We start from the raw sequence: 27,222 nt of genomic DNA, 5'->3' as shown, positions 1-27,222 counted from the left end.
AATAAAAAAATAATAATTAATTAATTAAAAAACATATATATTAAAAAAAACTATATTCATGTTCAAATGAGGCTACATGGTACATATAACTTTAACCGCTTCACTACAAAGCACGTGAGAATGAGCACGTCAGCTCATTGGCCAGATGTGTCAAGGGGGCGGGCAACAAAAGTGAATACAGGAAGAAGGTGCTGTGTGACTAAAAGGAGAATTTACGTTCATTTCACACCTAGCTTGCTATTTTGTAACGATCTTTGTACATCAACAGCAACTCCATGGATTTAGAAGTGAGAAGTCTACACGGCTAGAGGAGTTTCATTTTTTAGTTCAAACTTGTAACAAACACCTGTTAGTTGGTTCGGATCACGTTCACACCATAAACGAACCGCTCTGGAGTTCAGTTGGAACCGTACCGAGACCGCCAGTCAGAGTAAGGCTACATAGGAATCGTTTTGGTCCACACCCGAGTACGATTACTGTTCACACCTGCACAAACGAACCGTACCAACGAGGGAAATCAACCCGAGTTCGATTTAAACGGATTAAACACAGCAGGTCTAATTGTGACAACAACTGGAGTAATACAACCATGCAAGCAGATGAAGGCAGAAGTTTAACATTATAACTGAGTAGTAATTTCACAGTGCTACCTCTACTGCAAAAAGGTACTTCAGTATGTTGTAAAATTTGGCAAAATTTGTTCATATTAATATTTGCGTTGTTCTGTTCAGGTTTATTGTTTGTCTTCACTGTTGTATCTTAACAGATCTTGTAGTTTCTGTTTTGTTTGTTTTTTAGGTATCACATACTGTTAAAATATTATGTGTAAGCTGATATAGTTTTCTCAGCTGTGGGGATCAGGACCAGTTAAGTTTAACTGTTTATTCTTGTGTGCTGTGTGCAACAGGGTTTAGTCAAGATTGACATAGTTTTTAGAATTATATTAAGATGTAATAAGCCGAATTAACTACTCTATGACCTAGAAGCTCTGAACTAACCAAGCATTGTTTTTGTTCTTTTTAAAATGGAAAACAAAGTGACTTGAGTCGAACGCCGGCCTGTCAGTGTTAGTTGTTTATCCACTTTATACGGTCTGCTGCCAACCCTGGTGAAACAGCAGCACAGGGTATTTGATCACATCAGCTCGGCTTTACTGAGCACTTCACTGCCTATTTTCCCTTATGATCAATATTTACAATGAAAATGGCACGTAATAAACTTAATTTCCTGTGTTCTCTTAAATTATATGTACATTTTTGTTAGTGATCTGGCTCGGCTACTGATGACTATTTAATGTGCAATTACTTTGAAAGCTAATAAACAATGGACTGATTAATAAGCATACTTCAAATTGCTTGTAAAACATTATATATAACTGTGACTGCTCATTGAAGGGCATATTTTTTATGTAAAACTTCTTCATGAACCAAAACGAAGTCCAGCTGCCTTCTTTCCAAGCACTCAAAGCTACTGTGACCTAAATCACTGAGAACTTTTACAGGCAAACTGATACAAGTACAGCATTTATTCATGACTACTTGGTACTATAAGTAAGACCTTGCCCCTTCAAAATCAGAGTTTCTATTGTCATGTCAGTGTTTGAAATGAAGCATTTAATATCTGTCTGGTAATTTCCTCAACAGTAGATTTCTCCACAAGCACATTTTACTCAGACACACATAGATGGACAGACAAGGTGAAACCAACACCAGCTACATTATTGCTTGTAACAAAGATACTTCTGAGCAAGCAAGTTCCCTTAATGGTATCTTACCGGCAGGACAAACAAGGAAATTTACCATATGAAACCGACAGTGACCTATTTTCATATCTAGGTGTGTCTGTGATTATGACATGCGAATGGAGCTTACAGGGACTTACAGGAAAGCGAAACAGAAAAGAATCACCTCAGAGATTAATGTTTTCTTAGGAATGTGGTCTATGGAGATGTAAGATATAGACTACTTACATAAAACATTCAGTATTGTAGGTAAAATGCTGTTATTTTTCTTTATAATCAGACCAAAGGGAGAGAAAACATCAAAACAAGAAGATGGCCTTCTGAGGGATTGGATTATGGAATTAGTGGAAAGAAGGTAAGGAATCCCAGTGTGCTATAATTGTGTTCAAATGTGTAAAAACTGGGTGATAAGAGGCCAACAAACTAAATCTAGGTCTATGTTTATGTTGGACAAATGGAGAACGTGAAACTAATGCTGAGAGGTCATTTAAAAACAGTAGAAAAGTATATGTCAGACGTTAGCCATTTACTGTGTGAAGGATAAATATATTTTATGTATATGCCATTTCTCTAATTACCTCAATGAATAAGTACAATAAAGATAAAAGGAAGCTATTTCAGCTAATATATCATTTACTTACAATGATTCTCATGTTTTAACGATTCTCATTCAGGTGCTGTTCTGGCCAATAATCATTTTTGGGTTTCAGCAGGAATCCGTCCACTGGATTCATAACTGGCAAAAATCTGACTATGCTTTGTCACTTCATAATCTACACCATGCAATAATGAAAAATACAGCAGTAGTTACCAAGGTTTTACTATGACTACACTTGCATTTTTTTCTGCTAGTTCACTCACTGGATAAAAGCTAAATTTGAGAAACGTGTCTATCCTGCTGGGTTACCCTTTAAAAACTAGCCATTCGAAAATGCTGTGTATTTCAACATAAAGTGGGACATCTGATTACACTACAGTCCACTGCAATGCAAGCACCCCTCCCAATGTGGTCAGTGATTTGCTGATGGTAAATATGTCTGTTGTTGCATACTGTGAGCATTAGCAAACCTAAGCAAACAATTAACGTTTAGCACTAAACACAGCAGCTGAAACTGGACTGTGCTGCCTACACATTACTAAAACAGCTCATTTCAGGGTTTGTGTGTAAAACCAGTCAATGCCAGTACCACAGTCAGCAAAGTGCATTGCAGTTTCAGTCTAGCCTTAATTTGGACTTGTTTCCACTCTACAAAAGGGGAGGGTTGTTTGGTTTTGCACTTCCTTTATAAAGAGGAAATGCAAAACCAAACACACTTCCGTGTAAAGAGACTGATCAAACTAAACGTCAGACTAATTTTCTTCAAAATATTAAATCCTCAGATCAACCACCAGCCACCCATCAGTCACAGGTAACCAACAGTGTAACACTGACCTTTAAATGTTGTAATGCGTTCTGATATATTTAAAATAATTTAGACACTTGCATGATAATAACACAGTGACAGTGACAAAAAGTCTTTGTTTTACATATTTTGTTTCTCTGAGTTTTTGACAGATGTACAGTAATGTACATTGATTCTTTGTATATTACATTACTAAAATCAGGTACTTTTTTCCACCAGATTTTTACTAAAAACATCTTGAAGGGGAAGCAGTTCAAATTGGAAGAAGAGTTTTATTGAGTAATGTGCCAATTACTAGCCAATGTGCCATTACTAGCCAATGAGTAATGTGCACTCACTGGCTAGAGGCTCCAACTATGAGAGGGAAAAGGAACACAATGTTCTTGGAAAGCAGTGACGAGGAGGAGCAGCTAGGAGCTACTAAATATGAGGAACTGATTAAGCAAACGTTAGAAAAGAGAGTCAAGCTCCCAGCAGATTTAAGGACTTTTATCAAATCCAGCCATGCCATCTCCAAGTACCAGACTCTCTTTCAAAACTTTAGACATCCTGTTTTCATAGAAGTGGGATCAGATCTGGTTCTGTCCAGTTTGTCCTCTGCTGACCTGGATGAGGCTCTGGCAGCAGTGGTGAACGATCTGAGTGTGGAGATTGTGAAGCTGCAGGGAAGTGCAGCGGTACCTCCAGATCTTGACAGAATGAAAGAAGTCCTGATGAAAGCCAAGAACAAAGAAAACGCTCATGAGCTCAAAGTGGATATCAGCTTTGTCCCAGGATCTAATGGATCTGCCGCAACCAAAGTAAGACTGGTGGGCTACAGTGAAAATGTGAGGAAGCTCACTGATGTTCTTCATGACTTCCAGACAAATCAAGTCACAACTCAAGAAAAAATCACTCTCCCCCATCCTGAAATGGTTGATTGTTTTCATAAAATCTTAGACCTGACTGCCATGAAACAGACCAAGGTTCCTTTAAGAGCCTCATATGTTCCAAATCCACATGTGTCTGTATCTGGACCCCGATGCCAGGTTCAGGAGGCCAAACAGGCCCTAATGTCAGCTCTAACCAGTCTGACAATAGAAACTTTGGCTCTGGATGGAGCAGGGGCTGAGCGGTACTTCAAGACTGATGGTAAAGTGAGTAAAGAGCTGGTAGAGAACTCCTGTTGTGTCATCATCCAAGAAAAGCGAACTGTAGTCACCCCAAATGTGAGCACAAAAGCATATGCCAGCAACACTGTTACTATCACACCCCAAACTTTGATTACTGGAAGGTCCAGGAGGACTCTGGCAACCACAACAATCCCATATGTTGATGTTAGCAGTTTGGTTCAACAGGTTAGATTATTTCTATTTTATTCTATTAACAGTTTGATAACAACACATGTCGTAAAAAAGATGGTGTTTACTGCATGCATTTGTATTTGCAGGTTTACGGTGACTCCTACAAAAACAACTTGAGCATGAAACGGGAAAACCAAGGTATACCAACAGCTATTGAGTTAAGTAAAATAAGGTAGATGTAAAGCACAAAACAAATGGAAGCATGAAGGTTATTTAGATAATTAAAAGTATAAATACTGTAATCTGCAGAAGCTCAACAGTCAAAATAAAGATGCAAAAGTATTATCAGCAAAACATACTGACTAAAAGAGCCAGTGACCTAACAGCAGAACAAAGAGGCAGTCCAAGTTTGTTTGAGTAAAGCTTTTTATTTACAAATTATACATGAAACTAACAAAAAGGGACAAATACAAAGTTCAAAAACAGGCTAGGAGTTAAAAATGAGGGAGGTATACAAACAGGCCAGCATAAAACTCTTAAAATGCATAGATGTAATTGAAAAGGGGAACTATTCAAGGACAAGTTCATGAAGACTATTCAGTTATAGTTTCTCAGTAGATTTTTTTTTTATATTTAAACAACAAATAATGCAGATGTTTCCTTCTGTTGCAACACAAGTAGTTTGTTGAATGTTAACATCAAGTTCCTGTTTATCAGAATCCTGTTGATGTGTTGTTGATGTGTTTTTATAACCTATCAGTGCTTGACTTGTTTTAACACAGACCTACGTGTCCTCTGTACTACTCATCAGCGGTCCAGCTTCCTGTTCCTGGGCCTTGGTAAAAAGAGTGTCCATGATGCAATGAAGAAGGTAAAAGATCTGTACCAGGCTCACTGCTCCACAAAAAAAATCACAAAGGAGGAGCTGGCGGACCTCACCCAGGATGAAATAAAGGATCTGCAGAAGCTAGTGGAGACCCAGGGTTTGCATGTACAGCAGGACCAGAGTGGAGATGGAGGCTTGGTAGTCAGCGGGTTAAAAGATGGGGTTACCGAGCTGATACAGATGCTTCACGCTGCTGCTCGTCTACGGAGAGAAGTTAGAGCTAGGGAGGAGGATGATTTGTACTCTGATGTGGCGTGGTGCATCCTGGGATATCATGGTAGCTGGGAAAGGCTCCCCAAAACTGATAATTATAACATAGAGCATGATATCAAGAAAGAGATAGTGGACACACACGGAAACATGTGGAGCGTGGATCTGCAGAAGATGGAAGCCAGAAGTCGGTTAGCTACAAAAACCAAGCTAAAACGACTGGAGAATCGCCTAGGTGAGAAGAGTGATCTTAAAATGCTGTTGAGTCATAAATAGCACATTTTAAATGTCTAAGCTATTACAAACATTAGGTAGAGAGTGATGATGAAATTACTTTAATGGGATTTATGGTATGAGCTAGAGCTCCTTGACATTTTTTCAATCATAATTTCCTCAGTTTTGTCTATGCATTTCTTTATTTTTAAAGTTCATGTTAATTTCCCTGATCACAATTTTAAAAAGTATTCATGTGAGCAAAGCAAGCAATTTGTTACTCCATATGGTCAGTTTATGTAGTGTACAAAATACAAGCCTTAGTTTTTTACCTTTTCTGGAATCCTTCAGTGAGATTATGTCTGATTGTGCTTCACTCAGGATTTATGACAGTTACAGTATGGATTTTGTCTTGATTCGTTTGTCTTTGGGAACAATTATTTTTTTTAAAAATCTTCTAATCTAATCTTCTTTGATTAACTGGTCTAACTTTCTTCCAGACTTTCCTCTTCCTTTGTACTGGGACAATATGGCTAGTGGTGAAAATATAAAAGCGGTTGCATTGGAGCCTTCCTCTTCAGAGTACCTCAAAGTAAAGGCGGCCTTCACGCAAACAGTTCAGAAGAATATATTGAAAGTGGGTGGTTTTTACCAGAAATCTAAGGTAACTGTGTTGAACAGGAAACTTGAACAGCTGAACATTTTGTTCTTTCGTATTAGATTGAACGCTTGCAGAATGTGCATTTGCGGCAAAGCTACGAAGTGCAAAAGAAGAAGCTTTCTGAAAAGAACAGACAGGAAGGGGGTGCGGGTGAAAGGCTTCTATATCATGGGACGAGTCAGGACAGCTGTGACTCCATCATAAAAGATGGATTCAACAGGAGCTTTTCTGGGAAACATGGTAATTATCCTTTGATGCAATCAACTTTAATCAGTATGGTCACCTGATTCTGTTTATAGAACACCAGTGCAGAGAAAATATCCTATAATAATACTATAACATTTGATGTCACTGTTGCTTTATTTTGTTCATATTCTAATATGTTTTTTATTTTCTAATACAGAAAATTACAGTCCTGTGCAAAGGTTTTGACCTACCCTTCATGTTTTTTTTTATATTTTGCTTCCAAGCAGCCATTTTTTCTTGTAATATTTAGGGTGGTCTATACAGTAGATTTCCAGACCTTTTTGGACATTGGCTGCTTTTTCACAAATTTACAGTCCTTGTACCGGACCATTTTCAGAGGATTGTGTTGTTTTTTTTAAACCACCTAACAAGATCTTTGAATCTTTCAAACATAAAAAAGACACCTAACCTGAGAAGTAATATACATGTCTGATAATTCCAAAACTTTAAATGTCTCTCCTTTATTTACTGTTTTCAGCAACTGCATATGGTCAGGGGACCTACTTTGCTGTAAATGCCAGCTATTCAGCCAACCCTGGCTATTCAATGCCAGCTGCTGATGGTTCTCAGAGAGTATTTGTGGCCCAAGTCCTCACTGGTGTCTACACTCAGGGCAACAGCAGCATGAAGGTGCCTCCGCCTCGCAACAATCAGCCTGATGACCGTTATGATAGTTTGGTGGACCAAATAGCAAACCCAAGCATGTTTATTATTTTCAATGATAACCAGGCTTATCCAGATTACCTCATTACCTTCTGTTAGTGCTTCATCATGGAGATGAAGCTATACAGCTAATACATTTTCAACACAGCATTACCATCAGTAATCTGAATAGTCAGGCCCCATCTTATGTTAAAGACCTCATAGTACCGTATCGCCTCTATAGAGTACTTTGCTGTCAGACTGCAGGCTTACTTTTGGTTCTCGGGATATTTAAAAGTAGTGTGGGTTAAGATTAGGCTTAAAACTTCAATTTTTGATTAAGCATATGTTTAGTGCAGATGACCCTCAATCCTCCTTTAGTTACGCTTTAGTTTTTCCTTCCCACTCTCGGTCAGGACTGTCAGTACTTGCTCATAGGGGGCTGTCTGATGTTTGGGTGTTTCTCTTTATATCTGTATTATTATTGTCTTTATTTTACAATGTGAAGTGTCGACTTTTGTGATTTGGTGTTATATATGAATAAAACTGGACTGAACTGAACTGAATTGAACTGAATTGAATTGAACAGTGAGTGCAGACAGCAGCTTGCTTTGCAACACAGCTGCTGTTTTGTGTTGAACAACTTTTTTGCTCTCCTGATAAAAGGAATCTTATTATTATTATCTTCTTATATAACTTACTATTAATTGAACAGCCAATCAAATAGTCACTCCGTGGAAAAACTGGATAAGTAATTAGTTGCTCAACTACACAACATTAAACAGCACATAAATCCATCTTCAAAAATCTCTGTGCTTAAATTCCTGAACTTAAATTTAAGGAGACAAAAAAACTTTTGACAGCACAAGTTTGACTTTGTGTAACTACTTCTGCCACAGCGCAGTCTGGGTCCTTACTCAGCAGAGTGAGATGAAAATAGAAGAGGCGGATTTTCTCACCCCTTGTAGGCGGGGCTGCTGAAGCACCTTTGAATGGGAAGGACATATTTAAAGAGGCACAGATCACTGTTGATGTCGAGACCGTTCAAAGTATAATTTATGTCAGGTCTCTGGTCTTTCTGTCAATTTACACCTAATATATCAGCATTTCAGCAATGATATTCAAACCATATATTGAAAACCCCTGTAATTATTTTTTAATGCATAATAAACTAAACTTACTTCAATTGGACTCTAAAGTTTGGGTTCTGAGCTTTAGATATTTGTAGATTACCACTTGAAACTACATGTGAGAATGTGTAAGAACACTGTGGAAGATCAAGACAAATCTGTAACTGTAAACAGACATTCATGTGAAAAATTAAAACATTTGATGACTTATAAGAGCACAAAAGTAACTTTAGTGATTCACACTAAAGTGAAAGATGTTTAATTTCCTCAGCAGTGAATAATAAAGGATTTTGAGTTTGTTTAGTAGCTGTAGCTTTATGAAAATCTAAGTGTTTTTAAAGTGTATTAAATCAATAATGCTTTTTTGCCCTGTGAATTATTACATATACTGTTTGCTCTTAAAATAAACTCTTTGAGAATGAAAAATCTAACATATTTATATAATTTGTTCAGCAATTTGATCTTCACAAACTGATGCTACTTCTCTGTTTTTTAAAGATTCAATGTAATGTATGCTATTGTTCATACCATGACATATGGCCATAAAGGACCTCATCACATGAATCAGTCATTGCCACAAATATCCTGAGCTTATTTACCTACTTCTTAGTAAAAGTCATATCTGTAGAATTCTCTGTGATGTTTTAAAGCTTGAGTTAATGACAGAGCTCACATAATTACTGGTAAAATGTCTTTCTCAAAACCATGTTAAGACATAAATATGATTTACAGTTATACTCTGACAGCTGAAACACCTTGTAAAGTACCTGCAGAGCAGGTGAGACGAGAAAAGCCCCTGAAAATTAAATGCGGACTTTTTCCATTGCTGGGTGTACGAGTGTAAGTATGAGGATGTGATACTTTAAAAGTGAAACTGAAACAAAAACGGGCACTCACAGGGTGGCACAACCAAGTTTTAGACGGGCTTAAAGTTGTCATGTTAGTGTAGAATTGCAGATAAAATGGATGAATATCCGTATCCACTGTTTTTTGAAGCCCCTGACTTTACAGACAGAGAGAAGGAGAAAGTGAGGAGATACTTTCAGAAAAGGCGAGACTCCGGGGGTGGCGACTGCGGAAGTCTTGAAAAACTTGGAGGAAACGTTTATAAAATCTGTTTCAAGGAAAAAGAAGGTAGGACAGTCGGTTATTTGTAAAATATTTTTTTAGATTTGTGTTTAAATGCAGGCTGTTTCAGTGACTCTGTTTATGGCTGTTTTAGATCAAGAGAGAGTTTTGCAGAGGAAGTTTCACACCATCACTCTTCCTAGTGGAGAAGTGCAGCTGACCGTGAGCCGGACAAGTTCACCACAGACCTCTGACCAGCCATCGACAAGCCAATCACTGGTACAGTTTACTGCTCTTTCAAACATGACTTTTGATTACAGTAAAAACTGAGCGCCAGAATAATGTGGCCAAACCAGTTTTAGAGTAGTGAGTTAACCTTCAGGGAAAGTTGGACAGCTGAGGACAATATTGACAAAAACAGATGACTGTAAAATATTTAAAACACATTGTAAGTACTGCAAAGAATACATTTTAAATAGTAAAACTCTCTTTTAAAAACTACACGATCATTAAATTTGATGTCAGGGACAAATTTACAGAATGTGTTTGTTGTTTTAGGAGAATGTCAGTTTTGTATCACTTCCTCTTCTTACAACATTTGGGAGATGGACACACCAGCCACTTTAGTTATGGAAGTATATGTTTGCTCCACTTTTGCTGGGCCCTCTTTGTTATTCATTGTTATTATTATGCCTGAGATGTTTTCAGTGGCTGACAGTTCTCCGGCTTCTTTCACTTCAAAGTCTCGCTTTTGATACAAAGTTTAAAATACAGAGTGTAGTTTAGTGTTGTTTAAATAAGGAAGCCCTTCCCTGAAAAATACATCATGTGGATGGCACAGCATGCAGATACAGATACAAATACTTTATATATTATTTTGCATTAAAGCCTTTGTAGACAACTAAGTAACCCATGCCATGTATGTCACTCCACCTCCATACCATCAAAGATACTGCTTTTCAAAACATGGGTGATAACAAGCAAGATGGTAATACACTCACGGGACACTTTACTAGGTACACCTTGATAGTACCAAGTAAGACTTCAGTACTGCTTTAAATCTTTGCTGTTAATTTTTGATTATAATGAGTTGTTATTTGAGTTACTTTTTCCTTCTTATCAGCTCGAAGCAGTCTGGCTAAATTAAATTTGAAATTCTTTGTGGAATCCATGGAGACTGCATCCTGCTAGTACACAGATAAAAAAACCCCTCAACATCATGTTTTAAATGATTCACAAATTATTTCATTCTGCTTTCATTTACATTGTACACAATATCCTAACTGTTTTAGAAACAGGGTTGTATTTCTTTTATAAGACAGTGTCATAGTCATACATAACAAAGAGAAACAAAAACAAATGAACAGAAATGTTAATTTAATATGTTTTTATTTACATAGGACTGTAAGAATCTGTATCTATAAGTGGCAACTGCTTTGAAATCCATTTTTTTTGTGAAACGAGTTTATTTAGGAAACAAATACTTATACATGTCTTTTTTTCTCTTAAGAGGTGGTGATTAAAATGGTGTTTGGATGTTGGATGGATGTGGAAGTGCTAGGGCTGCGCGATACGATGTTAAATAAAAACCATGATTAATTGAACGCAATCACACGCAAACTAGGTTTGTGCTGTAAATATGCTGAACCACTAAAGCTGAGATATTTTTGGTATTTTCTCATAGTTTTCTTCTTTTTGATTGATGTTGTGTTTACTAAAGTCAAGTATCTGTCCAAACAACGGATACGGTATTTTTATTTGGCATTGGGCTCGGTGTTTCAAGTTCCCTCTATGATGGTTGTCATGGATACCACAGACTGGACATAGCAGAGATAGTACATAATGGGTAAAGTATTAATATGTGTAAAGAGAAAAAAAATAAAATACATGACATGGCAAAGATAACGTCAATTAGAGGTTTTGAATGAGGGATATGATTGATTTTTGACTTACTGCCCAGGCCTATGTGGTACATGATTTACAATAAGTAGCATATCTTATAGCATAAACTCAAAGATTTGTTTGATTTCTTTCCTTCTTTTAGAGCTCAACAAACCCAAACATAAAAGGCCTTGAAAAGACTTTCAGGATAGATGTTTTCCTCCTGTTTTTCCTGAGAGACAACTCTAAAGCATACAAATTTTTTGAAAAACAACTGTCGTCAATCGGCTGCACAGTGGAGCTAAATTTCGATGAAGAGGAGGTTTTGGTTAGAGGAGAGGTTGACAAGGGGCCAGGAGGAGGATTTGGTGGTGCTGCAGAGAAATGGGAGTGTCAGGTGGATCAGGTCTTCATCCAGCTCACCGAGACCTACCTCTGCTATCATGTGCTTGAGTCAAAACAAGTGAAAATGGTACTGCAGGACCCGTCCTTTAAGACAGATGATATCAAAGTTTACACAGAGAGTGGCTATGCTGTGGTTGTGGGAGAGACTGATGCCATGAAGGAGAAGATTGCAATTCTGGAAAAAAGCCTACCCACCAAAAAGGAAGTGCCAATTGTGGAGAAGAAGTTCAAGCTCATAGAAGAAGAGTTCGATCGAGAAATGCGTGCTAATTGTCCAGATGTTACAATCATCAGAGGTACTGCCATGATCACTTTGGAGGGCCCTGACAAACAGGTGCAGTCAGGAGCTGCAAAACTGGATGAACTGATTAAGAACGTAAAGGAGAAGAGAGTTAAGTTCCCTACAGCTCTGCTAACCTTCATGAAGACCAGTGATGCCATCCCAAAATACCAAACTCGCTTCCAGCAGAGCCTCAGAAACCCTGTTTTCTTTGAGGTGGGTTCAGATCTGGTTCTGTCCAGTTTGTCCTCTGATGCTCTGAATGAGGCTGAAGCAGCTGTAATGAGAGACTTTAAAGTGAGCACTGTACAGCTGCAGGGTGCAATAGATCTTAACAGGTTGAAAGAAATTCTGACGAAAGCCAAGAACGAGGCAAACAGTAGAGAGCTCAGAGTGGACGTCAGCTACATGCCAGGCGCCAGTGGAACCTCAACGACCAAAGTCCGACTGGTGGGCTACAGTGAAGATGTGGCCAAGCTCAATGAAGTTGTTCATGACTTCCAGATGAATCAAGTTTCAACTCAAGAAACCATTAATCTGGTTCATCATGACATTGTCTACTGTTTTAATAAAATCCTAGACTTGATTGGCGTGAAGCAGACCAAGGTGACCTTACAAGCCTCACATTTTCCAAATCCTTGTGTGTTTGTGTCTGGTCCTCGATGTCATGTTCAGGAGGCCAAGGAGACCCTAACATCAACTCTAGACAGTCTGATAGTAGACACTTTGACTCTAGATGGACCAGGGGCTCAGCAGTACTTCCAGGAAGAGGGTAAAGTGACTAAGGAGCTGATAGAGGGTTCCTGTCACGTCATTATCCGAGATAAGCAAACTGCAGCCACCCCAAGTGTGCAAAGACCACGAAACACCAGCAGACTCAGCGATACACCTAGATCTCTCAGCTACAGCAGGAGCATGTACAGCACAGTTGGAAACTCTGCAATCAACAGAACAAACCTGAAGATCAAACTCAGCAGTTTAGAAAATGAACAGGTTTGATTATTTCCACTCAATTCTATCTTCCTTAATCCCCAAATAAAATATCAGCAATTATGTTATTCAATATTATTTCTGCAGGCAGATGTTCTGGTGGCCCCCATGCTCAACAAACAGCTGACTTCTACAAATATTGGCAACAGTTTGTTGGCTAAAGCTGGGAATGCATTAAAGTTAAAGTTTGATTCAGTCGTAGCCAGTTGTGCTATCACCCCTGGTGATGTTCAGCTGGTTGATGCACCTCCATCTCTGGGCTGCTCCAAGATTTTCTTCATTGAGTGCTTGCCTTGGGACGGAGTAAGAGGAAAGAGCGTTCAGGTAAAATTGAGGACTGTCATTAACACTTCTGGTGATGGAAAAGATCAAATTCATTTAACTTTAGAAGTGCATGAATGAATTTCCTTTGGGATTGTTAAAGTTTTATGAAATTAAATAAAATACCATTTCTGTGTAAAGTTGAAAGTTTGGAATAACTTGATGTTATATGGCACAAACTCCAAGCAAGGATTTATTAGAACCAAATGTGACGGTAACATAGTTTAAAAATATGTAACTTTTGATTTGCAGGCTCTGGGTAACGGTCTGAAGAGGTGTCTGGAGCTTTGTGCACAGCTGAATTTGGGTTCAGTGGCCATTCCAATCATTGGGCCAGGTGTTATTTTAAAATACCCGCTGAGAGAAGCCATTCAAGTGTTGACTGACATCATTCACCAGTTTGGATTATCTGCATCCTCTGGCTCTCTTACAAACATCCACATTGTCATTAAACCTGGCTACCCTGATTCTGAGGCGGTCAGTGTTACTTGATATGTCCTGATCTGATCTGTAACATGCATATCATACTTTATTTATAAAGCACTTTTAGAAACAAAAACAGGGCTGTTCTGACCATGCATCAATTATTTATCATATCATTCTGTGTTTTTATCTACAGTGCTATCACGATGTCTACAAACAGCTCAGCTTAAATATGAACCAGGGAGGCGAAGGTAAACTAGCACTACTCATACTGTCTTCGTTATGTGACAGTAACGCATAGTGAGCAGATAAAAAGCATTCAGCCAGTTCCATATTTGACCATCTTCATCAGCACCCTCAGTATCAGAATAAATTTCAGACAAAATCTAATGTGTGGTGTTCTTGATCTCAGCAATCTTCAGGTCCCTCACCAGCGACCTAGATGACATTGTCATGATACTGGGAAGAGGGGTTAAACTACATGTGGTGTTTGGTGACATCACTAATGAGACTACAGATGCTGTGGTGAACACAACCGACTTCCAAAATTTTAACCTTGGTAGGTGAAACACAAAGGCAGGAAGCCATATTGAGCAGGATGCTCATGCTGTAACTTTAAAGTTATTTTTAACCACAATGGTAGCATAGCTCTCTATGGATGGCAAAGGCAAACAGCTGTTTATGAATATTTGCTCAGAAATGGGGATGTATATTTGAATGTAATCTTTGAAGATTGAAGTTTTCATCTGGCATATTCTTATGAACTGGCAAAAATGAGCACAAGTAGCCATGGTCCCACAATGTAAGTAATTAGTCAGTTACTTATACTTTACATTTAATGTGCTATTTTACATTTTATATTTTATATTTCGTACCTATCATGGTTGTAGTTTCACATTTTTTGTGCAAGTGCAGATCAGGCAAATTCAGCAGGAACAGGTTTTGTGGATGACAAAATGCAAAGCAGAGACTTATGGGCTTTGGTGAAGGCAAGCAGGGGAACAAAGACAAAATAAAGTGAGTCAGTAACAGTCTGGCAGGTAAACAGACTGGTATGCTGCCTGTCATGTCAACTGGCCGTGATTTCCAGCCAAAAATGGTTGATAGGTATTACCATTTCCTATAAATGCTTGTGGATTGATTGGGAAATAGAAACGGATCATGTGGGTTGAGGAGTCACTGTAAGAGGAAACAAAACTAACAAATCAAATAGGTAGAATGTCTGATATTACACTGCATGCATCTGTGTCTTAGAGTATTTGAAGTTGATTTAGATTTGTCCACAGCTATTTGGTGGATTGCAATGAAACTGATGTAAAAAATACATCTAGGGTTGTTACTAGGTCCAGATTTATGTATTCATTAATTTTTTATTCTTTTTCTTCTCCTTCTAAGATGGCGTATGCAAAGACATCTTAACTGTAGCTGGACCACAGGTGGAAACTGAACTGAAAGCAGGTGAGAAAAAGAGAAGCAGTTATTTATCTTCTCATCTTACTTATCTGCTTCTCACTCATGCTTCATGTGTCACTTTCTGTGCAGCAAAAGTGGACCGAGGAGAAATTTATGTGACCCAGTCTGGAAACTTCCCCTGTAAAGCTATTTTTCATGTATGTGGACAAAGGGATGAAGCCCTTATTGAACAACTTGTGTGTGATATCATTTGTTATTGTGAATGGTATAAATACAGCTCTGTGGCAATTCCGGCCATCTGTGCTGGTAAGTATTTTGTTTGACATTCTAAGAATTTGTTGTGCTACACACACACACACACAGAAACACACACACACAGCTAAATGCAAGTGATGTTTTTCCAGGTGCTGGCGAGTTGGATCCTGCTGTTGTGGCAGGAACTATTCTTCAAGGGATCAAGTCTTCTACATCATCAGTGAACAGCCTCACCGACATCCGCCTTGTCTTGATTAAGATCGATGTCTTCTTGGCTTTTAAAGAGGAAGCGATGCAGATGTATTCCCCAGCTGTCATCAACAGAGGTGACAGAATTATTCACAAAGTGCCATCTTGTGTGGTTATTTAGTGTAGTGAATTTTAAAATAAAAGCGGATTAAAAACCATTTTACTGATTTGTTTGATCCACCTTCCAGTGTCATTTCAAGAACAACAACAGCAACAACAGCCTCCACCTACTGTGAGTGCATACCTCAGCAGTCTCCAAATCAGCTCTACAAGTCAGCAGTCTGTCTTCACGTTCCTGGGTCTTTCCAAAACGGACATTTACGATGCCATGGAAAAGCTGAAGCATCAATATCAGACGCAGTGCTCCAGTAAAATCTTCTCAAAGGAGGAACTGGATTTCCTCAGCCAGGATGACATGATGGAGCTGAAAGAGGTGGTGGAGTCTGAAGGTTTATTCATGCAAACTGATCAGTCTGGCACCCTAACAGTGAGCGGGCTAAAAGACGGGGTCACGCGGGTGATGCAGAAAATGAGTCAGTGTCAGTACGTGACTCTCACTAGAGAGGTGAGAGTCAGAGAGGAGGAAGATGTATACAACAGAGTGGTTTGGTGCATCCTTGCAAATAACTGTAACTGGGAAAGACTTCCCAAGTCAGCTAATCACCAACTGGAAAAAAAAGAGTTAACAGAAGGAATAACAGATGCCCAGGGACTCATTTGGGAGGTTGATCTACAGACAATGGTGGCCACACGACCACTGAGCAGACGGAGGACGAAGCTTAAACGACTTGAGAATCTTCCGGGTGAGCCTGACTGATACTGGAGTTTGGTGCTTGAGAGTAACACAAACTAAAAGAAATAAATGTTAAGGTTTTAAAAGAAATAATTATAAGATAAGATAACTCTTTATTGTCATTGCCCAGTCATACATAGTACAATAGTAAAATGAAATTTGAAAACTCTCCCACGTCGGCACTACATACAATACAATACGACACAACACATCACAAAACAACACAGTAACGTAAGTGATAAAAGAAGAATAAGTGTATGCGTATTGCACATTGAATTATTATTGCACATTATTATCATTATTGCACCTTGTTGTAAATATAAATATTATTATTATTTTTGTTGTTACCCCAAAAAAGTCCAGGGAGGCAGCCAATCAGCTCAGCTGTTTGCATTGATTAGGGCTATTGCCCTGTTGTAAAAGCTGTCCTTGAGTCTATTTGTCCGGGACCTCAGCAGCCTGAATCTCGTGCCAGATGGCAGCAGCTTAAACACCCGGTGTCCTGGGTGTGTACAGTCCCATAGGATGCTGCGTGCCCTCCTGAGACAGCGAGTACTGTACAGGTCCATCAGGGAGGGAAGAGGATGTCCAGTGATTTTTTTGGGGCCGTAACGATAAAAAAATATACTTGTAGTAAAAATTGTTGCAGTAAACAGTTTTGAAACAGGAAATGTTGAAATATCAATATTAAAAATACCAAAGTCTCGTCTTATCTGCTGATTTCAAAATGCATTGCAAAGGAGTGTTAGATTGGTCAGAAGGGCACCAATACAGCAAACAGTGTTAAGACTGATATGTGGCTGGATTGAACCAAATCCCAATTTGAAAACATCTAAGAGAATGTGTAAAACTCAACAACAGCTTTATTGCTAAGAAGAGGAAAAAAGACTTTTTCAACTTCTTAGAAAACACAAGGCACAGAGGAAAAGAGCTGAGAGAGAACGCAACAAAGGGCAAGGGAAGATTGATGAGACAAAGGAAAGAACTGGACACGAAGCGCAAGAGATGAAAGACCACCAAAGTAAAACAGGAACTAAGAGATGACACACTCACAACATGCAAACTTGACAGTGAGACAGAAGATAAACATAGAGTCACAGCTGAAGGAAGAGAATGGGAATACAGGGCATTAACAAACTCATCATCAGTTAAAGCAAGCAAGCACTAAAGTCCTGGAAAACAGGAAATTCAGGCCTATGCCTAAACCAAAAGTTAACTGACTTAATAAAATATAACTAACATGCTGTCTTTTTCAGACTTTACTTTCCCTCTGTACTGGGACCCCATGGCTGCCAATGAGACTATGAAGGTGGTTTCACTGGAGCCTTCCTCTGCAGAGTATCAGAGTGTGAAGGAGGCTTTCAAACGAACTGTCACCAAAACTGTGATGAAGGTGGGTGACTTTTCCTGCACAAGTACATATATACACAAGTACATGAATAAAAGCTGAAAAACTTGATTGTGGGGTTACAGTGCAAACTGCTAAACATTACTGGCTGTAATGTGGTCTGCTTAATTGGCCAGTTATCATGATACATGTTAGTATTCAGGGAAATAGGCTAATTAGTATTAAGTGCACCGGAATTTATATCAGCAGTTCATGTGATTATTAATTACATATTCTGCTAACGTAAAAGGTGTAGTCTTGGTAGCCGGGAATCGGTCCGCCAGGACCTCCGCTTCTGACTGCCGCCTGACTCACATTGCACCCGACCCCTACGGTGCCTCTTGTGGGTGGTGGGCCTGCAGGAAGATGGGCCCATGTCCCTTTTTCAGGCTGTGCCCGGCCGGGCCCCATGGACTAAGGCCCGGCCACCAGACGCTCACCCTCGGGCACCCTCCCTGGGCCTGGCGCCGGTAACCCTATCCCGGGCAGGGTAAACAGTTCCCTCGATGGTCTTTTCATAGGGGTCTTCTGAAGCGGTCTTTGTCTGGTCCCTCACCCAGGACCAATTTGCCATGGGAGACCCTACCAGGGGGAAAAAGCCCCCAGACAACCTAGCCCCTGGGATCCCTGGGACAGACAAATCACGATAAGGTAGCGATTCGCAGAGGGGAGCACAGTTGAGGTGGTTCGGGCATCTGACAAGGATGCCCCCTGGGTGCCTCCTGGGCGAGGTTTTCCAGGCATATCCCACCGGGAGGAGGCCCCAGGGCAGACCCAGGACTGGAGAGACTATTTCTCTCGGCTGGCCTGGGAACGCCTTGGTGTTCCCCCGGATAAGCTGGAGGAGGTGACTGGGGAGAGGGAGGTCTGGGTTTGGATGGATGGATGGATAAATAAAAGGTGTAACAAATAGATATCTCTTTTTTAAATTGACTTACTATAAATACTAATTATTTATTTATTTCTATTTAAACATCAGTAAATAGTATATAATTTTCTATTGTTATATTTAACCTTTAAAATGCATACATTTTTAAAAATGAATAAAGGAATATTAAAAAAATCTAAAAAAAAAATTTTAAATATTTTTTCCTATATAAAGCAATAATGTCCTGTAACCCATGGCAACTGCAGCATCATCACATACCTGCTCTCCTTTTGTGTCCATACATAATAAATTCATTTAATATTGTCAGGGTAGGTGTAGAAAACAGGACTCGTATGCAGGACTCCTTTGGGAGAAGACAGTGGATTTATTTACAGTGCGGTAAAGGTGCAACAGTTCAATGTGTGTATATATATATATCTATATATATATATGTAGTGATGGGTGCCCAGGTGTGATCTTCTCCTTCTCCTGGCCGTGAAGTGAAAACACACGTAGTGACTCCTTCCAAACAGTAATCCCAAGTGGCGGTCCAGCTCCCGTGATCTCTCTCTCCGTTTCCCTCCTAGTGGCAAACACACAAACACACGCAGAGTAACTAAACAATCCTCAGCTCAACATAAACTGCCACAAAAACCATCCGCGCTGCTCTACCGTGCTTCACACAATGATCCAGCGCTGACTGAAGCTCGATCGCCCTGTTATGCCGGGCTCACACTGTGCGATTTTTGACCCATTTTGAGCCGATTTTTGAGTCGTGCGACCGTTTTGGCAATCGGCCCGAGTTTGTCCTTCATCGTGCCTCGTGCATCGTGTAGTGTACGTGGGGTAACGAGAAGCGATTAACACCTCACGACCAGCTCCCGATCATCAATCGCTTGGTCGGGAGGATTTCAAACCTGTTTGAAATCCTCGCGACCGTCGTGAGGGTGTCACTGCAGCCGCTCACACTGCGCACGCGCAAACACAAATGTCAGCGAAAAAGACGGCGCAGCACGGCAGTGCAGCGTGTGATCTGGACACAAGCAATGGAGGCACAACTTGTAGAACTTTGGAAAGCTCACCCGAGCCTTTTCGATGTGGCCTCACAAAATTATCACGACCACAACAACCGTGAAAATAGTTGGATCTACACTGCTGCTCAATCACAGCTGCCTGATCAATGTTTTCATAAAGTTGATGGTGGTGTGGTGTGCGTGTCTGTGTGAGTGAAAGACAGAGAGGCAGAGCGAGCGGCAGAATTTCTGTTATAACCTTCATTTTATGAACGCACAGTTTGAGCACTCAGGTCGCATCAGAGCATCGGGCCGTATAGTGTGAGACCCTGCATCGTGACCTATGAACTTCTAACCCCTGCGAGTCAATCGTACAGTTTGAGCAGGAGCTGAATCGCGCGACTGAAAAAATCGCACAGTGTGAGCCCGGCATTAAGAAGGCAGCCCGGGAGATGGCGGATAATTGGCTACAGCTGGTCGGCTCCGATCAACAACAGGTGCGGCCAGTCTCTGCGCTGGAACACTCTCGGGAATGCTCGTCACGCTCGGAGGTAAACAATCCCGTTACGAGAGAGAGAGAGAGTGGGAGAGGAAGGGAGCAACATGCACACAATAACACGTGGGCAGGCAGCCAGGCGAGGGCTGTCGGACCATGACAAATATATTTATTCAGTAAATTTATATAAAAAATCAAAATGCAAAAAGAAAAACAGGAAATTAAAGGAAACAGAAATAAGTCACATCGTCTCAAGAAATTAATTGCCACATTAAAAAATAAATTTATTTAATTCAATTTTATCAATCTATATATCTATGTTGGATATTTGCAGTTTCTGGCAGGCATATCCCTGTGATCCATTAAACTGATGTCAATATAATTTGCTCAGAAATGCTATAAAAAACTATCAGAAATATCATGTTTGTAAAGTGTTTTTATTTTTTAAGTTTCTGAAGTTTTCAGTTTTGCACTATGAAAGTCAATAATTATTCACTGTTGTCATATGAGCTTCTCATACCTGAAACTCATGCCTCAATATATGATTACCACCATAAAGACATGAAGTAAAACCATCAGGTGTAATTAATATCCACACTGCTTTGTTTGGCATCTCTTTGATCCTTTGGCTTCGGTCTCTGTTGTCAGATTGAGCGTTTGCAGAACGTTCACCTGCGGCGCGCCTATGAAGCCCAGAAGAAGCACATTTCTGATAAGAATGTGCAGGAGGGAGGAGCAGGGGAGAAACTTCTGTACCACGGGACAACCCGGGAAAACTGCCACTCCATCATGACAACTGGATTCAACAGGAGTTTTGCTGGGCAAAATGGTGATAATCGTTACTGAAAACAAAACAAAATTTTTCTGTTGCTACAAAACGAATCATTGGTGTTGACTTTGTCTTAGAAATTATTACCTCCTATACACCAGGTTTTTACGTATACATGTAAGTCTTTATAGCTCTGATCACTCTAACGATGTGTTTATATTGGTCCCCCATTATGGGATGACCGATTGATCATTTGTAGACTACTTCAAGTATTTTACGGTCTTGAATGTGGTTGCTTTTCACCGTCATTTATAGACACAAACAGGACTCTTAGGATATTAAATAAAAGACTTACAATAGTTACGTAATATATGTTGGAAGTCACCATGTTGTAACTATGATCACCCAGTTATATTTTCCTTTTTTTCTTCCTACATTCAGCAACTGCATACGGTCACGGGACCTACTTTGCTGTAAATGCCAGCTACTCAGCCCAATCCACCTACTCTAAGCCAGCTGCTGATGGTTCGCGGTTAATGTTCGTCGCCCGAGTGCTCACCGGCGTCTTCACTCAGGGCAAAGGTTCGATGAAGGTGCTTCCACTCCGAAACAACCAGCAGCCTCACAACCGCTTTGATAGTGCAGTGGACAAAATGGATAACCCCAGCATGTATATTGTGTTCCATGACAACCAAGCGTACCCCGACTACCTCATCACATTTAAAGGAGAGTAAGGGAAAAGTGTTTTCTACTGTGGAAAAATTAAGGTTTCTGAAAAATCCAAAAAGAACAATATTAAAGTTATATTTCTAACTACATAAAGATTTATGTAGTAACTGGAAGTGTGTGGAAAAGTTACATTTGTAAAGGACCCAGAAACTTTATCATGGTTTACACTAAATATTAAGAAGGTTTTGCACACAAAACTAATTTTCCCTGCTGGGTACCTATGTGGGAGGTTTCTCTTACAAGAAGATAATGCACTTTTCATTCTACAAGCAATCATATTTAATGCAATCTTGAGTTTATTTCTTCAGTGTTAAATTATATCGCATTTTAATCTAGTTCTGAAAGCTGTAAGAATTATGCCAACAGAAGCTGCTTATATATGAAGTATAAGAAATATGAACAAATATGACATGTATGTACATACAGACACTGAAGGCATGTCACACAATTATGTGTTTTTAATCTTTTATTTGGCTGATATTTGTATGTTACATATTCACAAGATTTACTGTATGATTGTCTAGTTCTTGTACAAAGAAACATAAGAGGAGGTGGGTGATCAACTTTCAAATAGAAACTGTGAAATTTAAATACCACAGTTTTTGTCTTGGTCATAACATTTTATTTTGTTGTATTTATCCGCGACACCTTCGTGAAAATATTGTCTGACATTAAACGTCCGTGGTGCAAAAAAAGATAGAGACTGCTGATATAAGTCATCTAGCAAGAAGTTATTCCTTTTACTACTATCTCTGCAGCATTTGAAAAAATATCAGCAATGCTGAAGCTATAGAGCTGAAAAACTGCAGTTACATAACTGTTATATAGGCCTATATGTGGTAGAAGAATAACTGAGGATAAATAATGCTGAGTGTCTGTGAACATGCAGCGATGTTCACGGAATGTTGGACCCACTCTCTCATTGGAGGAGGGTAAGAACTTTATTGGTCAGTATGAAGGAAACTACCACTACCCTCAGGATATTAAGATAATTTGGTACGAGGAGGATCCAGGCGCTCCACATCCTAAGCCACTGAACCACAGTGTACTGTTGAGCCACAAAGAAAATGACCTTCTCGCTGTCAGGTGTTTTCTGCCTCCAGGCAGTGCTCTGGGGAAAAGTTCACATGCGGTGCCCATCACAAAGAGCTTCACCCTGAATTTGGAAGGTGAGTTATGAAAAAGAACTCGGGGCTTGTGACCGTTGCTAGAAATTACTCTGGACAGAAAATCAGATTTTGCAGCTTTAACAATCTTCTGATGAGCAGTCACGAAGGTTGCCCAAAGACGCTTGAGTTTGTCCTTCTTCCATTTTCTCTCTGCACGTCGACATTCGCGTCTGAGAGCGCGGGTGGTTTCATTCAGCCAAGGTGGACGTGAAGATTTAGTGCGTTAAGACTTGAATGGAACAACAGAATCAAGGATACCAGAGCATGTTTAATTAAAAGGGTTAGCTAGCTCTTCAACCGGTCCGCACTAAGGTTGGCATCATAGAGGACAGAGTTAGTAAAAGCAGAGGAAAAGTGAGCGGCGGTCAATGAATTTATCATGTGGAACTGACGCTCAGCTCCCTCGCTGTTCAACTCTGCATTACACACTGCGATATTAAACATCACTGGGAAATGATCCGATATCCCACATTCCAACATCCAGACCATATGACATCACCAGATCGAGTGTGTGACCTTTTTCATGAGTTGGATGACTCACCCACTGAGTGAGATTAAAAGTGTCAGTAAGGGCAAAAAAGTCCTTTACTAGTGTTTCAGTCTCACAGCAAACATAGATGTTAAAATCACCAACAATTAATTAATTCCAATTGTAATGAATTATTGACACCTTTAATTAATTATTTAATGATGTATTTAATTAATTCATTTTGTCACTCCTGGCCCTCCATAACATCCATGCTTACATTCTGTCTATATTAGAGATGGACCGATCCGATATTACGTATCGGTATCGGTCCGATACTGACGTAAATTACTGGATCGGATATCGGTGAGAAATTAAAAATGTAATCCGATACATTAAATATAAAAAAAAAAACACCTCACAAAACTTGCGACATGGCGTAACTCGGCTCATAACCGTAGCACGTTGGAGCAGTGTGCTCACGTGATAGAGCAGCTGTGTGTATTTGTAGCCTCGCTACCAAACCAGCATTTCATCTCCGAGGAAGTTATCCCAGAGAGAAGTAAAGCAAGTGTGTAAGTTCATCTCTGAATGTTTGTAAAGCGTTCCCATGTTAAGCTTAACAACCGATATATGGAGCGACTGCCTCTCTCTCTCCCTCACCTTCCTGCTGCTACTTCAATCGTGAAACTGCTTAATGATCAGCTGATCGGCTTTTCTGTCGCGAGTCGGTCTCTCTTCTTTGTTTTTGGCCCACTTTGCACCAGAAAGAGGAAACCAGCGGCTGAACAACAGCAGCACGTTTAAGCTTGATAAGCTGTTGTTAGAATTTATTTAATATTACTTTCTAGACCAGGATCCTTTTCTACATAGCTGACTGCTGGTAACTGTGCAGGGGCGGATCTAGCAAAGTGTAGCCAGGGGGGCCGATAGGGCATTAACAGGGAAAAGGGGGCACAAAGACATACTTTTCTTTCTTATTCTCATTTAAAATGTCTAGCTTTTAATAAATAATTATCTGAATCTTACACCCAAAGTTTTAATCTGATGTAAAATGTATAGAAGTCCATTACTGTATATAGTAACTGTTAAGTCTAATATACCCTAGTAAGCTATAGTACTTTTTCCTTTGGGAAGGTACCATCTGTGAATTCTGCAATTCTGTTGAAGAAAGATGTTGAATCTATTTAATTATTCTTGAAAAATAATTTAATTCTGTGCATTTTTTTTCACCCTGCATCAAATTAAAGTTGATTACGTCGATTAAGCATCATGAGGTGGAGGGTGGGGGTTGGTTCCCTATTTTTTTTGCTGGGAGTTTGCAACCCTATTAGTTAGGTTGCTTAATATTTCTGCTAAGTACTCTTTAAAATACCAGAATAGGGAGGATGGAGCAGGTTTAAGTTTATTAGATTGATCAGTGTTGCTGAACTATAAAATATTTTGGGTGCAGTGTATTTTTTACATACAGGTATAACAGAATAGCTTTAGTGTTATTGTTTATTTAAACTTGAGTATGAACTTATACAAAATGCAGCAAGATATTAAAAAAACAGTTTTATTGATTAAAAAACACGCTATATCGGATTCATATCGGTATCGGCAGATATCCAAATTTATGATATCGGTATCGGTATCGGACATAAAAAAGTGGTATCGTGCCATCTCTAGTCTATATCAAATCAAAGTCTAAGACTACTGTCTGAATGATACAGCTAATTGTGCTCTGCAGGTAACATTTTCACTCTCTTCTGTTGTCCAAGTCTTGTGCAAACTATAGCCTTGTGTCGTGGCACCCAGTGTGGCCTTCTACTACTGTTGCCCATTAGCTTCAGAGTTTGTTGTACTGTTTATTCAGAGATGCTCTTTGGGCCAACAGTTTAGCTCAATGACAAAAAGTTTCTGATTTCTTGTCATAAAATATCAGATGTTAAAAATAACAGAAATGTTTTTTTTATTCTCCATAACCTATAAAACTTTGGACTGTACTATGTTTAAACATGCACCCATCCCCTTCCCCCAAAATAAAAAGCAAACAAAAATCTTTTTCCCGTAATGACAGGTTATCAAGACCAAACAAGACTAAAGCAAACAGAAACACGGTGTGATGCTGCTAGGATCTGAGTGTAAGAGCTTCTTTAAAACCCATTATCAGTAGTTTTAAATCTCATGTAAAGAAGAGGGCAAAAGATAACAGTCCACACTCTTTTTTTTCCTCAGAGATATTTTTTTTGTAATTAAATTTAACCAATGAAAACATATGAACACACACTTATACACAGTGGAAAAGCCAAGATTGGAAGGATTGTGTAAAAAAACAAAAACAAACAATCTCTCGCCAGGTACTTTGGGACACATTAAAGGGTTTTCTGGGGGCACAAAATATGTCTTATTCAGTAAACATAAATAAAAACTAAAAACACCAACACAAAATGACTAGTTAGCTAATGAAATCAAAGAAATAGATCAGCTGTATGGATTAAAAACCAAAACAAAAAACTGAATTATATAATAAACAGTTGGACTGCATTTGACCTCCTTTTGACATAGTTGAACATCAGCTTTTGAAAAGTAAAAGTTTATTTTATATGCATAGTGATAGAGCGGGTAGCATGCTATCCAACCAGTTGAAGTGTATCCAGGCCAAACAACATATTACAAAAGTCAGAATGAACAGATAGCTGCAGTTAAACATTCTTTCTGCACTGACCAGAAGAGAAGAGTAAATAGAAAAATGGCCTAAGACACTCACAAGGCTGCCCCCTGAGCAGAGGTGGACAGTAACAAAGTACAAATATTAGTTACAGTACTTAAATCGAATTTTCACGTATTTTTAATTTCACTCCCTACATTTTAAACCAGTATCTTTAATTTCTACTTACATTTTTAAAATAGACTCCTTACTTTTGGTTTAACACATTTGAGGGGAGTTATTATTTCATGTCACTGTGGGCCTTCAAATACCAAACCGATTTGAGCCTAAACAGTAACACATAAAGGCCGTCCTATTTGTGTATTAATCACCAGCGCATGTCGCATAAAAAGAGGCAAAACTGTGCGCCGTAGTCAGGGGTTAAAGTGGGACGGTATTTTTTATTTTGTTTATTTATTTTTTTGTATGACAATGGTGTCCAAAAGTTGCAGCTGCGGTACTTCAGCATCTAGATAGCACTACTAAAGACGAACAAACACAAAGGGAGTAAAATGTGGTAAGTAATTACAAATGCAATGCTTCTATCAGCTCAACAAACATCAGCAAACACACAAACTGTGTGCAGTTTGTCACACAGTGTGTTGCTAGCTTAAGGTCCAACTTGTGGAACTTTTACATTGCTTTCTGCTTGGGTGACATGTTCTTCATAATTCACAACACAGAGATCATCCTGTGTTTCATACTCTGTCAACATCTTCATGGTGTTACTCTGTATCACGTCTGTGATATGTATGTTATGTATGTTATCTGTTATTTCAGAGTGCCATTACAGATCAGTAGTACACCACCTCAGTTTTCTGCAACATATTTTTAAATTGAAAACATTTCAAATAAGTGCTTCGAGCTATGCTGCTATGTTCCCTCAAAATTCAAAATGTGTTTTTTGATCAGTTGCACAGGAGCCGATTTAATGCATATTAATTTGAGGTAATATTTTTGCATTTATGTAAATAGTCAGTCTTCCTGAAACCACAGTAGATTCATGAATTCTTTGTGGTGTCTTATATTTGAATCTTTTTAAAGCTTTAAGTATCCTCCATTATTTTTTCAAACTGTGCACACATTACTGCAGCTTATCATATATGTTATATGTATTATATATTATTGTATACTGCGGTA

General features: G+C 39.1%; 2 protein-coding genes across 5 annotated transcripts; both read left to right on the top strand.

Moving 5' to 3' along the window:
- Positions 1-166: 166 nt before the first annotated feature.
- LOC116327031 (protein mono-ADP-ribosyltransferase PARP10-like) lies at positions 167-7,846 on the top strand. 4 transcript variants are annotated; one of them, XM_031748492.2, is made up of 9 exons: positions 167-430; positions 2,022-2,096; positions 3,122-3,150; positions 3,364-4,481; positions 4,574-4,625; positions 5,210-5,758; positions 6,237-6,373; positions 6,457-6,637; positions 7,122-7,846. In XM_031748492.2, exons 4-9 carry the CDS (start codon positions 3,471-3,473, stop codon positions 7,403-7,405), a joined length of 2,214 nt encoding a protein of 737 aa, XP_031604352.2. In that variant the 5' UTR covers positions 167-430; positions 2,022-2,096; positions 3,122-3,150; positions 3,364-3,470; the 3' UTR covers positions 7,406-7,846. The 4 variants fall into 4 exon arrangements, with proteins under 4 accessions (XP_031604352.2, XP_031604350.2, XP_039465743.1 ...); XM_031748490.2 differs by having other exon boundaries at positions 167-665; XM_039609809.1 differs by lacking the exon at positions 3,122-3,150.
- A 153-nt stretch (positions 7,847-7,999) lies between these two features.
- LOC116327034 (protein mono-ADP-ribosyltransferase PARP14-like) lies at positions 8,000-22,437 on the top strand. Its single transcript, XM_039609807.1, has 14 exons — positions 8,000-9,549; positions 9,638-9,762; positions 11,528-13,042; positions 13,127-13,363; positions 13,613-13,837; positions 13,980-14,034; positions 14,196-14,342; positions 15,179-15,241; positions 15,326-15,502; positions 15,601-15,777; positions 15,889-16,503; positions 17,750-17,886; positions 20,906-21,086; positions 21,468-22,437. The coding sequence occupies exons 1-14, from the start codon at positions 9,378-9,380 to the stop codon at positions 21,758-21,760; spliced, it is 4,119 nt and encodes a 1,372-aa protein (XP_039465741.1). The 5' UTR covers positions 8,000-9,377; the 3' UTR covers positions 21,761-22,437.
- Positions 22,438-27,222: the final 4,785 nt, after the last annotated feature.

The sequence above is a fragment of the Oreochromis aureus genome, linkage group 3, assembly GCF_013358895.1.
Source record: "Oreochromis aureus strain Israel breed Guangdong linkage group 3, ZZ_aureus, whole genome shotgun sequence".
Classification (NCBI taxonomy): domain Eukaryota; kingdom Metazoa; phylum Chordata; class Actinopteri; order Cichliformes; family Cichlidae; genus Oreochromis; species Oreochromis aureus.
Note: the sequence above shows the minus strand (reverse complement) of the source record. Positions and strands in the feature narration are given on the sequence as shown.